At 38.0% G+C, this 17,032-nt stretch overlaps 2 protein-coding genes across 8 annotated transcripts in view; both read right to left on the minus strand.

The window, feature by feature from the left end:
- Positions 1 to 4,062, minus strand: part of LOC124644924 — a 72,167-nt gene extending 68,105 nt beyond the window's left edge. For all 7 annotated transcript variants that reach the window (XM_047184608.1, XM_047184606.1, XM_047184607.1 and 4 more), the window contains exon 1: positions 2,598 to 4,062. In XM_047184608.1, coding sequence (XP_047040564.1) covers positions 2,598 to 3,476 — 879 coding nt within the window. In that variant the 5' untranslated portion in view covers positions 3,477 to 4,062. The remainder of the gene's footprint in view (positions 1 to 2,597) is intronic.
- Positions 4,063 to 5,414: 1,352 nt separating this feature from the next.
- LOC124645421 overlaps positions 5,415 to 17,032 on the minus strand; it is a 35,749-nt gene continuing 24,131 nt past the window's right edge. The window contains exons 8-11 of the mRNA XM_047185227.1: positions 13,784 to 13,935; positions 11,109 to 11,207; positions 9,941 to 10,108; positions 5,415 to 5,646 (exon numbers count right to left, since the gene is read on the minus strand). Of these exons, the coding sequence (XP_047041183.1) occupies positions 5,522 to 5,646; positions 9,941 to 10,108; positions 11,109 to 11,207; positions 13,784 to 13,935 (544 nt within the window). The 3' untranslated portion in view covers positions 5,415 to 5,521. The remainder of the gene's footprint in view (positions 5,647 to 9,940; positions 10,109 to 11,108; positions 11,208 to 13,783; positions 13,936 to 17,032) is intronic.

A 17,032-nucleotide genomic window follows, 5' to 3' on the forward strand; every position in this document is an offset into this window, starting at 1 on the left:
TACAAACATGTATAAAAAATTTGATATATTATATTATTATATAATTATTATAAAATAATTTGATATAATTCGAGTGATGCTGTACAGTTTTGGAAGATGAATATCACAAAAAAGATGGTGTAAAGTTTACGCAGCTGGTACTACCATATTTTACAACTATGAACTACATACTACATGTACCAGTATATCGACACTTTCTTACCCTTGTATACAAATAAATTGAAAGGTAGCAAAAGGCTTTCATAAATGGACCAATCATAAAAGCGGCCGCGGGAGGTTTAACTATTCGTAGAACGCCCGTCTAAACAGACACATCTTACAGACTCGCCGATACTTTTGTCAAAGCTGTTTATACGTGGATTGCTTTTTGAGTTATGTCATTAAGAAAACTGTGCACAAACTGAAAATTATTCGAATTCATTCATTCATCTAGCATTCTATTCTATGTTATTAATGCACATTGCACACATACATTTTAAATGTAGTAGATAAACACATCCTGAAATAGAATATTTGACATCGAAGACTAAAATATCTTCAATCCAGATCCAATGCGGAATAAATTAAAATACGAATGTGTATCTGTATGTCTACGGGTACCTGTAGTAGTTTATATTTTACGCTTTCAATGGAAAGTTCAGTATCATAATCCTCGAAAACGCGCATATCATAGATATTAGACACCTATTTATTTACGAATCCACGTGAAAACTTTGAAAATGTCAACTTTATTTATAGATGTTTTATCGTATTTCCTTCTTCGTTACACAGTTCCTTCAAGTAAGTGACAAATAATTGCTCCATTAATTAGTCGTCATACAGGATATTATTTTATTCACTTCAGTGCGAATTGAATAACATCCTGTGTGTAACGCGGTGTCCTGCGTGAGCGACGAACGCGACGCGACGCGACGCAACACGACGCGACGTAATGCGACGCGATGCTATACGCGACAGATGTCCTACGTGATTTTGGTCATTACTTCTCAAATCATGGAGAAGTTGTGTTACAATTTTGCTTGAAAGTTCATATTTAAAGTACAGACAGCAACAATCTTCCAACTTGTTTGTACTAATAAACGATTTCTTTAATATTTATGTTTTTTTTGTCCCACAACAATCAACGCTTCTGAATAGTTCGCGGTGTCGCGTCTGGTCGCCCTCAAAACAAGTACGCGTTACGTCGCGTCTCGCCGCAGACTGTCACATAGGCCGCATGTAGGGAATTCCTTTGAGTTGATCGCGTTCGTCGCGTTCGCAGCGTCGCGTCGCGTCGCGTTCGTCGCTCACGCAGGACACCGCGTAATTATCAAAAGACAATTATTTTCTTTTTTTGAACTAGCAACTACTAACTACTACAACCAGCGTTACATTGACATCGGTTTAAGATGTTCATAAAAACCACATTCAGAAAAGTGCATAAATGCGGTCAACTGTCACACCGTTAAATGACATGTAGGAAGACAGACACGTCTTTTAATGATTAATCCTCTTTCAAACGGTTTATTTTTTGCGACGACTTGAAAAAAATGTATTTATTTATATGCAATTTGCTTTTTAAATGAACTCAGGACTTTACCTCCAATATTTTTCCTACACAAAGTAAGCTATAGGATATGAGGTATAAATTACCTATCACCGCTGGACATTTACTTATTCACGTGTCTGACGCCGTGACTCAAGTGTCCACCTATTTACTCGTATGTGTTTAGCGTTAACACTTCAAGCCCATGAGAAGATACTCATGAGCGATTGGGCTGAGATTTACCTGTAATTAGTGTTATCTTGTTCAATTAACAATACCTCGCGCTTTTTATTTTTATTTACTTACAAAATGAAGTTAAAATCGATTTAAAAATATGAGTCACTTGCGTTATTTACGAAACTAGAAGCTATCACATAGATACGTACGTAATGATAAATTGGCTCAATTAATTTAATATCAAATCGGCAAATGCCAAACTATGATAGAAAAGTGCTTGTAGGGATACAACAAGTACCTACATATAATACGTGCTCATAATTTTGTCAAAAATCAGTATTGATTTATATTTTCTAGGAACGTAGTGATTAAAGAACTTGAATATTTTAAATTGTTGAAACTGTGGTGTTAATCTTTTATGGAGGTCTCAGTAGATTAGGTCCTTGGTGTTGTTTTCAAGCAATGAACGTATGTGTATATTAGACCTCGCCTCAGTGACAGTTCACATGTGGTGGCCAGAACATACAGGGAATGCAGGGCTATCTGTGCTGGAGGGAGTTTTTCCCAGTGACACGTCACTAGCAGACATACAGTATTTACGCTAAGAATATTGGTGGCAATGCACCAAAACGTGGCAGTTCTGTATTTTGAACATGTGTGTTTTGAAATACATCAGCTACAACATCCTTACATTGGTTATTTGTTTTAAGTATTCGCAATATAACTGTGCCGCACAGCTGTGCGGCGATGAGACAAACATGATTGTCTATTCTGGCTGTCCGGGAAATCGCTACCCTTGTACGCTTTGCGTATGCATTATATTGAATCTCGCCATTACGTTACTATGGCTTGTGCCTTACTTACTTAAAAATATGTGAAGCTGTAAAATACTTACTTGATGATTGTGCAGAGGCGCGCCATAATCACCATTGTATGCAGCATTCTCGGTCAGTGACTGAAGGGATACTGACATGGAACCTCTTCTCTGAATAGACTGGCTTCTACTAATTGATTGACGCTTAAATATTTCAGTCGTGTTTCTCAAGAAGCTATCCATTTTTTTTCGGAAAAATGATGATTTCCTCTCCAACGGAGATTTACCAATGGAATTAAGATCTAATTCTGATTGCGACAAACCTCCGCGTCTAGATAGCATAGTCTGGTCCAGAGAAAGTTTTCTGTCACGAGCCTTGACATGTGAACTCTCCCCCAGGGGCGGCAACATTATCTTCACGTCCGAGATATCTTGTATGTTTTGTTTGTTTTCATCATCATTAATTAGCACGAAATCCGATAATGCTTCTGGAACGCTAACGGACTCGTGTATCTGCGTATTGATGGAACCGTTGTTTTCATTAACATCGACAGTGGATTCTCCATCCGACTCATCTGTTTTATCTGAAGGTACTTCTTCTTCTGGTTTAGCTTCACTAGCCTCTTCGCTAGTCTCTTCGTTAGTTTCTTCACCATTAGTGTTCGTTACGATAACATCAGGGTTTGTTGCGCTGGGTGGTTCCGTGTTGATGGGAACTTCAGTACTTTGTTCCCCGCCAAAAATATCTTCATTATCGTTAAAATCTTTATTTTGCATCACTTTACTGCCCTTAGGTGCTTTTATTCGCATACTACTATTCATTTTGACAGTCCTTAGAATCTCTTTTATTTTCAGGTTTTCCTTTATCGCCTTCACATCAGTGATAAATAAGGGAGATTGATCTTTCTCAACATACTTCAAAGGCTTTTCCTTTTTAGACTTTTGCCTAAATCTATCCATGTTGTCACACTTTACAAAACTCACTAGTATCACATAATAACACTTTGCTGCTAGCGCAATCACAGTCACTGCATTTAATTGAGAGAAACAGTTATCAAGACGTAACTAGCGCACAACGTTACACCTGTACAAACCGTTTAATCATGGCAATGGCAGTAACGATAACAATTTGTCGACGAAATCGAACGACGGCGACGCTCGAACTAATAAAAGTGTTCCCAGGGCCGCCACACGGCAAGTGTAACTCACTACAATGTTAAATATATTGATCACATTATTCTTTTGTTATTAGATCGTTCCCATCGGCGTAATCACTTTCTCGAGTGGACATTGTAGGTAACCACGAACAGATGTACGTCACAAAAATTAAATAAAAGTAAACACGTTTCGTCCGGCCTTTGGTCTGATTAGTTACATGTATGTCTTAAACTCCAACACTATCTCGTGGCTTGCGATAATCTTTGATAATGTGATAATATATCGCCTAATCTGTATACAGTTTTTTCCTTTATCTTCAGTCAACGTGAAACTATTTCCACTAGAGTGGTGTGCGCTAAAGACGTGGTGACCGCTTGATTAACAAAAAAACACTATGGCACTAACGCATTATCTTATCTGTATAGAACTAGTTAATATTTATTTTATGTGTTACGATAGTAATGTGAGGTATTCAGTTTTCAAACACTTGTTGTAATATCTATTACCTACTTATAATTTCGATAAAAGAGTACGACAAACAGTTGATAAGACTATTGCCTATGATTAATAAATAGATTTTATTGTATGCAAGGAGTTAATACAAGAACTGTAATGTTCTTTCCTATATTATTAGATTATTTTTTTAAAGGGTCAGTAAGTACTTACTACGATTTTCTCGTGTGACCTTTTAAAACTTTACCTGTTTCTATCTATGTTTTTCATTTAGATTTTATGCATTGATCAGATTGTAACAAAAATATAACACATGGTTACATAATTGTGTAGAGATTGTTCATAAAATTAAACTACGCTTGTCGCGGCCAGCCTGTGGATGGGTAACCATCTTGTCAAACGCGTTCTTCCGTGTTTTGGAAGGCGCGATAAACTGGTGGATTCCGACTGTCATTTGAACGTCTTTGGCAGTCGATACGGGTAGTTAGGACAAGGAAGTCTGACAACCAGTCTTATTAGGGGGTAACGTACAAAGTAGAGGAAACCACGGTCAGGCTTTTTAAGAACGAGTGCAATTCTATTCTTAAACAAATAACGAGACCGTTAGCCTCTGAAGCTACTTCGCAATGCTCAGTATCAATATTTTAGCGTAGTTTTAAATATTAAAATATCGACCGTGCCCATCAAGTATACGTAACTTTCATACGTCGGCGTCGTGTAGAAGCGTCCAGTTAACATTTTATACGAAAGGTTCGAACTGGGGCCGAGCTCATTCCGCCATTATTTAAAATTTTAAGGAAGCACTTATAAAATTCCACTTTGATCTAAACTATTACCGTCTTACCACAAAAACTTTTAAACTTCAGTTTAAGCCTTGTCTAAAAAAATTACAAATTATGACGTTGACATATGGTTCATTTTGGAGCCACAATTTTTTTAGACAGTTGTAAAACAGGCGTTAAAGTTTTTGTAGTAAGGCCATTTATGTTCCCATATTTTTCAAGCCATTCTTATATTACTGAGCTATACAAATATTTTAAATTGCTAGTTTATATCAGGCATTCCAACGGCTCGTTTTTCAAATATTGTCCAATAGTGCAAACCATAACCCAACTTACACATTTTCCGCGTAAAAACAACAGCATTTATATAAAATAATTGCTATTTGCGTCGATATTCCAATCAACGTCGAAAAATATTAATTAGAGACCATCAAAATATATATTTCCAATAACACTACTACATATCTGGCTAATTTAATTACAGACACAAATTGAAACAAATAACTTTCGTAATAACTGGAATTTAATCACACAAAATTTGAACATTGCAGTTATTATTAGGTAATCAAACGCAGTTATAACATTTAACTTTTGATGACAAAGTCACAAAGTTCACTTTTTGCCGCCGTCTGCAACATCGAACTCACTGACTTGAGCGTCCACAAGCTGCTTACTGCGCAGCTTTATCACGGCACGATTCGGCACGTTCGGATCCTCCATCTCGAACTCGATCAGCCCTGTTAACACATATTAGTCATGAAAATGTATCTCAGTTCACTAGAAGAATCCGCTCAGTCAATTCGCGCATCAAGAACCATTCTAAAGAAAAGCATAAACGTAACTAATTATTTGAACTGTCGATGTCGTTAATGTTATGTCAGTGCTGAAAAGACATAATTTATTGATGCCTATTAAATAATCCTAAGCGCTACTTTAAGTAAAAATGACGATTACGACCGTCGCCTGCAAACAAAGCAAGCATTTTATTTTAAACGGTATAACATCGTATTTTTCTAGAAGGAACCGGGAGAATGATTCAATTTGTCAAACATTTAAGAGTCATGTTTGAGATGGATTGTAATAAAGCGGCGTGAAAATGTCGGAGAGATAAATTGAGAACATTAGCGATAAGTGGCCGAGGAAGAACTCGGCCCGTGGTCTTATATTGGCACATGACAGGCCTCGTGACGCAGCAAATTTGCTAAATTAACAAGATTAATGATACCATGATGAACGAAAAATATTCTATGCATCAATTTAGTCCGTATACTTATACGTTACAATAGTCACATTCAGAAAGGTAGATAAACAGTAGGTAACACGGAGATTGCATTACATACAGAAAATAATTCCAAGAAGTAAGTATGTATTGAAAAAATAACGAAGGTACTATCCTATTCATTAAAAGTGAAATATTGTGCGAAACTACTTAGCCCTTGTAGAAGATGATTAGATAAGAGCATACACGTCAAAGAAACAATACCTCGTGCCTGTAAACTCAAGAACAATAAATGATGTTCTTCTAAAAGGAGTGTATACGTAAACAGCTATAACGATTTCAATGGAACTCGAAGGTCAAGATCTTGTGAAGAGGTTTACTTAGAGGCAACTTGATACCGCATTCAAGTTACAGAAGACGTCGCGACGTGTGCATCAGCGCCGACGGTGACAACAAAGGGAGGGTGTTAGATCATTACACAACGCGACGGTGAAAAATAATGCCTTTGTCGAAGATAAAGGGCGCACGTCTCGATTAATTATAGATCACAAATAGGTGGCGAGACTTGGAAGTAGGCACTTTTATTATGTCCATTTAATCACTAGCCAAACAAAAATAAATGTTAGTATTTTCTATCATAAATAAGTATATAGTAATATTACACAACGTTATAGCGATTCGATGATACAGTTTAATTTTGCAAGAGCTCTTTGAATATTCGTAGAATACGTAAATACTTCGTTATATGAAAACGTTTCCACAAAAACTCTTTATTCGTATAAAACGTAGGTATGGGGTAGTAAGTCAAAAACGTTGTTTGGAAACTTAAATATGGATACAATAAAACCATGCCAAAAATGGTGAAGAGTTTTGCTTGCGTGTTTTGTTCAGGCGTGGTCTTTATTTTTGTCGATTTTACAGAAATATGGCTGTACAAAGGGATGGCAAGCGCAGTCAAATGAACAAAGCAGGCAATGGCGTATCCTAGGCTGCTATGTTCATTTGTTTTACGTATAAAACCACTGCCCACTGTGCAGTATTGCAAAAGCAATAAGGGATTGCGCCCGCCGGGTGTCTATCTAATCAAATTCGTAGCGTACGGCTATTTTATTCGTTTGTAGCTATCTATTTTTCTTTAGTATATGCACAACATTTGAAACGAGTATGCCCAGCAAACAAAAAATCCTCTCATAGTGGCTAAAAATGGCAAAAATAAATTTCTTATAAGAGCCGTATTAACGCTAATAAGGGTGCGTTTGGGCACAAATTACAAGAACAATAACCTCAAACCCCCCTTATATTTGCTTTATTGTCAGCTTATTTTTCTTATATATACTTTATTATAGCAAGCGATAAGGGAGTCGAACTAATAAAAGCTAAAGGATTTGCTCTTAAAAAGCCAACCAACCTTATACATGTTTTATAATGGCGAGCAACAAGGGGGTAAAACTTATAGCAGCAAGACAAATTCTATTTTAAAGCTATTCGCCTTAAAATCAGTGTTTGGATTCTGCAACAAGTGTTTTGTTGAGTGATTTTTCACAGTTTGGCAGCGTCAACGAATATTTTAAAGAAAACAAGAACCATGATTAATTTCATTTATTTTTCTTAAAGTACCTGAATCCGAGAGTATATTGTGCTTGTTTATTGAGAAAACTTTGTGGGAATTCAAACGTATGATAAAATGTGGTACAAAAAGTGTAATTATATCAACGCGCCCTTGAATTTGAGTAGTTTTGACGTAAAAATGGGAATAATTATTACGGCATGTTTTTTATAACGCTTTTACAAGGGTAATATCATTCTCACAACGTCTATTAGAAGTCTATAAGGTTATAAGCTCTGTAATGGCAACATTTATTCCATCTGCTATCGCCATTTTATCTACCGTTAGGGTTCCTTTCATCATTCCGTAGCTGTATTAATATTAGCTATATTACATTTTAGGTATTATCACAAATTGTTGTCACAATGGTCGTATTTACGGAGATTTCACTGTTCAAAACAAGAGATGGCCATGGAATTTGACACATTTTATCGTACGAAGAAAATGTTTTCATTGCAAATATCAGACTTTGTCAAACATACCTTCACACTAAACTTTGTGATTGGTCGTGAAAAAATAGAAGTTTTGCTACTATTCACCTTCTTGTTTTGTCAAAATTGTAAAGAGTATTTGATTTATGATCTTTATTGAAGATGAATGTGAAAATTGTAATCCATAATTTTATTACACATTTCTCAGTAGTAATAAAAAATTTCAATACCAAGCAATGGAAAATAATTATTACTAGGTAAATGTAAATAAATAGATATTTTAATAAATAGATTAATAAATAGATTGTAATATTTTTAATAGATCACTCAAAGCCATTGTGAAATATTATTTTTTACTGCCCAGTTTTTGACATCACCACCGATATCCATCGTATTCAACTCAAATTTAGTTGAAAATGTATGTCTTCTTCACTACCACTACCGTTATATTCTTCTTGATTGGTTTCCTGTACTTCATTGTCATCTTCCATATAATCATTGACGGAACCCTCAAGTGATTTGTTGGCATCGGGTTGTCATTTTGTAGTATTATTCTCGAAGCAGTAGAAGTGGTATAAGAATATTTTAATATGACCATCTAGAGAATAAGACCTTTTTAATGACTATGTAAGAGATTATGGATTGCGTTCATTCTTGTAAAGACCATATAAAATGCAGAATATTGTTTGTTGGGTAGACATCTTATGAAATTCTCCTATGAGTTTAAAAGTATCATAGTTAGCTTATGCATTACTATTATAAGAACAGTTAGCCAAATGAAAAGCTTTTATAAGGTTTTGAATATTATAAGGCTTAAAAGCATTGTAAATGCGCTTATTAACACATTTTCAATCCTTATTATAATCATGTAATTTGGACTTGTTATGGTTAACCCAACCAAATTATAAGAGTAAAGGTAATATTAGCCAAATCTTCTTATATTGTGCCATAATAAGGAACATTGACATAATGAAAGCGATTTTAAAGCAACTATAAGAAATTAGACCTTAAACATATAATTTTATAAGAGTAGTTTGTTTGTTGGGTGACCACCCTTGCGATTAAAACCACCGCCAATAGTAAACCAACCGCCGAACGAGTAGAACAAGATACTTATTATAAAATTGGCGATCAGTCTGAAGCTATTGTGTACGTTCGATAGTGTTGTTGCTGGCCTATACCTAAACGAATCTGTAATAAGCAATAAGAATCCGCGACCGCTCACAGCTGTGATGAAAACCTTAGCGCGCGAGGCAAAATGTTCTATCGAGCGATACATCAGCGAGAAAACTAGTAAAGCGATTCGTCGTCGGTATTGTGAACAGTCAGAGATCAACTTCATTTACATCGAATGTATATTTATTGTGTTTTTTTTTTTAAGGTAAAATCCCTGATAGTCAGTCGAGTCAGTTAAAATTGACGTCAATAAGAAGGAATTGCTTATTCTACAAGGCCCAAGTTCACCTCCTAAAGCTAAGCCTCCACTTGTCGGTATCGTACGCAACGGACGTATCGCACGCAACGGATCGTAGTATTATTTATATAGAAACTCAAACAAGTGCGTCCACCTGTCCGCATCGTACGCATCGCACATCTTGTTTGAGTTTCTATATAAATAATACTACGAACCGTTGCGTGCGTTGCGTCCGTTGCGTACGATACCGACAAGTGGACGCTTAGCTTTAATAAACACTGAAACTTGAACTTAAAAATCATATACATATCATACAAGTTATTTCAAGAAAACTAACGCTTATGACTAATAATAAACATACCTCCTTCATGGACGACATCCTCAATAAAGTTCTCTCTCATTTCTCTCGCCACTATCTGGTGGTAGAACTGGAATGCACAGTCCCTTATCTCTGGCGTGACTTCCATCTTGGCCACAGCTTGGATTAGCACGGTCAGCTTCTGCTTAGCATTTGCTAATAGCTTGTCGACTGAGAACAATAGGAACTCGTCAATAAATCGTACCAAGAACCCTGGTCGAAATGGGTGCAACCCCAATACAGCAGAATTGGAAGTATTGGAACCTACCTCTATTTACTATTAACTAGTTTTATTTCTCTTCCTCTTAAAACTTCAAAGCAATAGAAAAGCGCTTTGGCATCAATAAAAAATGTACGACAGCATTAAATGCCACCATTTAATGGAGAACAAAATTACAAGCGGATATGTCACAGCGGAAAATCTCCTAAAAAGTCACCAAAACGGAGATGTTCGGGAGATGAAGAACGTTGCTGGCAACGTCCTCATACACTTTTTTTTGGAAAGCGTTCATTTTTTGCAAAACCAAAAATCGGATGTCTCAAGGAACCCGAACGCTTCATAAAACATATGTTATTTATCGTTTTGGTCACAACCACCGTATGACGGATCTACCTGTCTTACGGTGTCTCTGCTCATCTTTTCTTACGCGGTGTCCTGCGTGAGCGACGAACGCGACGCGACGCGACGCTGCGAACGCGACGAACGCGATCAACTCAAAGGAATTCCCTACATGCGGCCTATGTGACAGTCTGCGGCGAGACGCGACGTAACGCGTACTTGTTTTGAGGGCGACCAGACGCGACACCGCGAACTATTCAGAAGCGTTGATTGTTGTGGGACAAAAAAAACATAAATATTAAAGAAATCGTTTATTATATAGTACAAACAAGTTGGAAGATTGTTGCTGTCTGTACTTTAAATATGAACTTTCAAGCAAAATTGTAACACAACTTCTCCATGATTTGAGAAGTAATGACCAAAATCACGTAGGACATCTGTCGCGTATAGCATCGCGTCGCATTACGTCGCGTCGTGTTGCGTCGCGTCGCGTCGCGTTCGTCGCTCACGCAGGACACCGCGTTACTTCGTGGTCATTCATTCTGAGGAGCACTAAGTATTGGAAATGGAATTTATCAATAGCGTGCTCCCTTTTAATAAATAAATACTTACAATCGGACTCTAATTGAGGCACTTCCTGAAGCATATCTTCCAAAGCATACTGAACCGCAGGTGGAACGTCTGTAAACGGCCTGGGCGCATTAGGTGCACCTGCAAATCATTCATGTTTATTCTATGATTATTAGAACTTGTTAAACCCTATAACCTTTGTTTCTATCGCTTCTCTGAAGCTGTATTAACTCTGTCTAATATAAGTTTACATTTTATAGACAGGCATTCAGCCGGTACCGAGTTTTGTAAAGGCGAAATACATTTATCAAACAGCCATCAACAGAAGCCTCACTAAGAGAAAATATACATAGCAGGATGAAATGGGGCTACACTAAAGAAACGCATTTGTATGCTATTCACGCTTTCACGGTAAAACAACTGATCTAATTGAGTTCAAATGGAGACAGTAGTGGTTCTAGGCTTGGACGGTTATAAAATACTTTCTTATTAGTGGTGCATGTTAGATTTCTCAAGACGCGAAATAATGTATCTGTCTAAAATTTACAATCATCTTATTTACATCAGAAGTATTATTTGGTTTCAATAAATAAACCAGAAACAGCTCCAGTTACAACGAAATGCAGCAAATGAATGTGTCAAATAGCGCAATGTTATTCACGTGAAAGCAACGCAAACTGAAACTCGTATTCATCGAATCCACATTTCCTCTCGTTGATTAAATTAAACAGACAGTTATTTAGCATTTCTAGCAAGTACATACGAGTATATTCAAATTGGACATTCTCAAAGACGATGCAAGTCATATTAATTTGTGAAATGGAACTTATGTATTGTATAGTATTGCATAACTGAGGGTATGGGAGTAATAATAAAAATAATAAATCGGTGTCGTTGACAGATTTTTTTTTTCATGACATGTAAGAATTACTGATGGCTTCAAAAATATTATACTTAATTATGAAGTACTAGATAAAAAGCCTATGTCAGGATATGCATACCCCAAATCGGTCCAGCCGTTTTTACGTGAAAGAATAACAAACATACATTCTCGCAAACTTTAACATTTATAAAATTAGTAGGATAGGATAGTACAATGGTAGAATGAAAGTACTAGCAGTTAATACAATACCACCTGTCATTAAATCCATCAATTCATCACATCGTTATTTAATACGAACACGGTAGTGATGGAGTACGTGATCCATTTGAGACTTCGCCCTTAGGCCGCGTTTCCATTGACGTGGAGCTGGGCGGAGAGGGGCGGAGAAGGGCGGTGAAAAGTGGCCAGTGTTTCCACTGAAGCGGAGCTGGGCGGAGAGGGGCGGAGAGGAGCGCAGCTGGGCGGAGAAGAGCGATGAAGATTTTGAATGCACCTAGTGACGTAACGAAGACAACTGACACACTGCACGCGAGTCACGCACCGCCCCGCTCCGCACCTCTCCGTGCCGCCCCGCTGTCCTCCGCTCTGCACCCCAATGCTCGCTGTCCTCCGCACTGCACCGCCTCGATGTATGAATATTCGCTCAGCTCTTCTCCACCCGCTCGTACTGTTTCCATTGAAGCGGAGCGGAGATTTCAAGCATAGTCATTGGTCAATTTGTGCACCGCTAAACTCCTCTCCGCCCCGCTCCGCGTCAATGGAAACGCGGCCTAACGCGGTGTCCTGCGTGAGCGACGAACGCGACGCGACGCGACGCTGCGAACGCGACGAACGCGATCAACTCAACGGCATTCCCTACATGTGGCCTATGTGACAGTCTGCTGCGAGACGCGACGTAACGCGTACTTGTTTTGAGGGCGACCAGTTGCGACACCACGAACTATTCAGAAGCGTTGATCGCCGCAGTTCGTGAATAAAGATTGTTGTGGGTCAAAAAACATAAACATTATAGAAATCGTTTATTAGTACAAAGAACTTGAAAGAATGTTGCTGTCTGTACTTTAAATATGAACTTTCAAGTAAAATTGTACTATACTTCTCCATGATTTGAGAAGTAATGACCAAAATCACGTAGGACATTTGTCGGGTATAGCATCGCGTCGCATTACGTCCCGTCGTGTTGCGTCGCGTCGCGTCGCGTTCGTCGCTCACGCAGGACACCGCGTTAGGGGACGAACACGACCCTCTTGCCAATGACCTGACTTTGAACTTGTGACGCCAATTACCAGTGTCACAAAGATAGACGCTGCGCCGTGTACCATTTATTTACTAGAGATACTTTTTCTTCTCAATAAATGCTGCCAAAATACGTATTTTTATATGTTTTAACAAGATTTTGCTCGCGGCTAAGTAACTAACAGCTAGATCGGCCGATCATAAAGTAAACAACGCTTGGCGACATTACATTGAGTACATCTTTAGCCGTTGTTACGGCTACTCTGAAGCCAGAAAGTCTGACAACCAGTCTTAGCAGGACGTCTCGAGTTGATCGAGAAACTCAGTCGAGGAGGCCCATGTAAAAACTAATAAGTACTCAACTGCATACGGTTAGACCAACACAGTTGGAAAAAAAATAAGCAGTTAATGACCAGATTGCAATAATTATCTTAAATATTCTCAAAAATCTAAGTAAAATGAAAAATATGCGCAATTGAAGGCTGAGTGATAAATTTTTGTGAGAGGTTTTTAACAGTTCGAATGCTTTTCCTAACTCGATGATTGATATGTGTTATGGAAACACATATCTTTGTCATAAAATCATTCATATACTAACCAACACAAGACAAGAGCTCGTTGATTTGCTGCAAAGACGTTTTCATTTGTATGATGACTCTGCCCTTCTCGTCCAGTGACTTTGATAGTTCTTGCTCGGCGCGGCTTTCGGCGTCCATTTGCGATTGCAGTTGTTTCTTTTCCATCAAAAAACTAAACGAAGTAAACAAGGCATTTATTAAAATATCATTTAAAAACTATGTTATAGCAGTAGTATATTTTTTAATGGAGACACTAAACATAATTTATTTGTTCTTTCATACGTATTTGTGGCAAATTCCTTTCAAAATTGTTTACGTCTAGTAAAATGCCTAACCAAATGGAACAGGTATTCTGTTTAATATAGAGGGATGAATTAGTGACGCAAATGTAAACATCGTGTTCGCGATCCTGTCACATCGGATTCATTACAGAAAGCTTAAACATATACGAAGATCGAGTCTAGACTCAATATTCCATGGCCGAGCGCACCCATCTAATTAACGAACAAAAGGATTATTTGATCAATTATCCATAGAGGAAATTGAAATTAACTTTTTATAGTCCTGTACTGCTAAGACATTTTTCCAGTACATTATTATTTATCATTATATCCATTCAAGGTCATTAAAATAGTGCGCAATAAATAAACTATGCATTATGTACTTTCTATATTATATCGAAATTACACACATCAAAAGTGTCTAGGGATCAAGCATTTTTATGCGGATTTCTTGAGATTGAGATGTGGCTTTGTAATAAATTTATGATTTTATAAATTTATATGGATCCTTTTTGGTGCATTTCATAATTTGAATCAGGAACTGTGAATCAAATTCGAGTAAAAGATGAAAATCAGCTGTCAATATTTTCCCTATAAACACATACAACGCATTGAAGACATTATTAGTGCTACTGTTTCCCTACTACTGATTAAAACCAACGTTATTATGGAGCGGCGACGTCATTTAAGCAGGGAAGAAATGCTCAGAGCCGTGGGAATGATAGAAGCTGGTTCCCGGCAACGTACTGTGGCTTTAGCTCTGAATACAAGTCAGAGTGTTATCAGTCGACTTTGGACACGTTACCGAAGCACTGGTACCGTAGCTGAGCGCCATGGAGGACGGTATCGCTGCACCACACGGAGACAAGACCGATACATTCAAATCTTAACTCGAAGAGCTCCAACAATAACCGCCATGATGTTAGCCGTGAGGCTTCATCACTCTTCAGGGAACTTAATTAGCGACCAAACAGTCAGAAACCGCTTGCATGAAGTGAACCTTCATTCCCGAAGACCGCTACGGGTACCACCTATAGCAATGCACAATCGTAGGATTCGATATCAATGGGCTCTTGAACACAGAAATTGGGCAGAAGAACAATGGCGTTTCGTGTGCTTTTCTGATGAGTCTCGTTTTGGTATGAGACCGGATACAAGACGTATACGACACTGGAGAACCCCTGGACGCCAACAGCGATTAAAATCCTGCCAGGAAGTCCATCCTTATAGTGGTGGAACCATCATGGTATGGGCGGGTATTTGGATCGGCGGAAGAACTGAGTTGATTTGGATCAGAAGCAACCTCAACGCTCAAATTTATGCTGAGACGATTGTATCAGACGTCATCGTTCCTCTACAAGTGCAAATCGGTCCCTTATTTCAGTTAATGCATGATAATGCACGACCGCACACCGCAAGAGTTGTAAGACAGACTCTCGCGGCAGCTAACATCAATGTCCTGCCCTGGCCTGCTCAGTCGCCAGACTTGAACCCGATTGAGCATGCATGGGATATGCTACAGAGAAGAGCTCTGCCGAATATGGAGGGTATCCAGTCGCAAGAAGACCTTTTTTTGTTGTTGCAACGAACATGGGCGGCCATTCCACATCGTGATTTGGATGAACTCATTTTGAGTATGCCAAACCGATGTTCTTGTGTTGTTAGTGTTCGCGGTAGAAACACGGATTATTAATTGTTTAAGTTACCCAATAAACTTTTAAAGAAAACTGTTATTTCAGTCTTTTTTTTCGAACTTTTGTGTTAGTGTTTCAAATGTCAAAAATCCCTTTATTAGGAAAATGGCAAATTTCTTTATTAGTGCAAAGGTGACTTGGTTTATCGTTACTGTGACAAACGAAAACACTTTATTTGATGAATCCTTAAAGAAAATTTTAATTAATATCAATCAGGAGAAAAGTTATTGCAAAAATATATGTTGATCCCTAGACACTTTTGATGTGTGTATTTTCGTTCCGATAACTAAGCTAAACATACTTAATCTATGATCTTTTTTACGCTTTAGGCTCTAGCTAAGATTATCCGGTTCAGTAGTTTAGACGTAAAAGCTCGACAGAGTTACATTCGCACTCTTAATGTATGGATTTCTACGGATGGTATATATTTCCAACTTAACTGACTATGAATCATTTGAAAATTTGTAAGTTTGTTAGCAGAACTATAAACCAAAAATACTCGTAAGTACATGGATATGTACTTTTCTAATGGGAAAATATCATGTATATCATATATAGGAGATATATCCCGCCGTGGAAGTAGCGTAAGGCACAGACCCAGCCTACGGTGGCCGGGAGTCGTCTCTCGACACCCGGCACCCGTGGTGTCTTCTAAGTCAAGTGACACAACAACCGGGATGAGAAATGCGAATTCTCAGTCGCTCCACCGCCTCCTTCTCTAGCACAACTGCTCAGCAGTAGGAGACGGCATTCCATTCTCTCTCGCCCCGGACCCAGCTTGAACCAGGGCCGGTCGCGAGAGGTCGCTGCCGCCAATTACTTCCATAAGGACACGGCGGCGCCCTTCTTTTCCAGGCAGGGTACACCTGGACTGTGTGCTCTACCATGTCCTCAGGGCCGTCCGCACAGTAGTTCTGCTGTAAAAGGAGAAAAACCGTTAAAACAGCCACATCAATTTGTAGCGTGGTTGTACGTACCCACAGAAGGTATCAATGATAACGCAGTTTTACTAAATACCATCGATTGTGGAACAGCTAGCTGACTCGGATCATTTATTGGCTTTTACAAAACAATACATATAGGTTAATTTGTTTTCTAGTATAAAACCTATTGTTACATAATATCTCTTTTAACATTCATATACCGTCATTTTTTCCGAACTGATATCGACTGATGAATTATTTATAAAGTAATTTTATAACATTCCACAGTGAAATTATTTTATAATTATTACAAAAACCAAGTCCAAAGTGCTATTCTTATAATTAAAACGATATAAATATCTATTGAAGTG

Source organism: Helicoverpa zea, chromosome 31 (assembly GCF_022581195.2).
Source record: "Helicoverpa zea isolate HzStark_Cry1AcR chromosome 31, ilHelZeax1.1, whole genome shotgun sequence".
Classification (NCBI taxonomy): domain Eukaryota; kingdom Metazoa; phylum Arthropoda; class Insecta; order Lepidoptera; family Noctuidae; genus Helicoverpa; species Helicoverpa zea.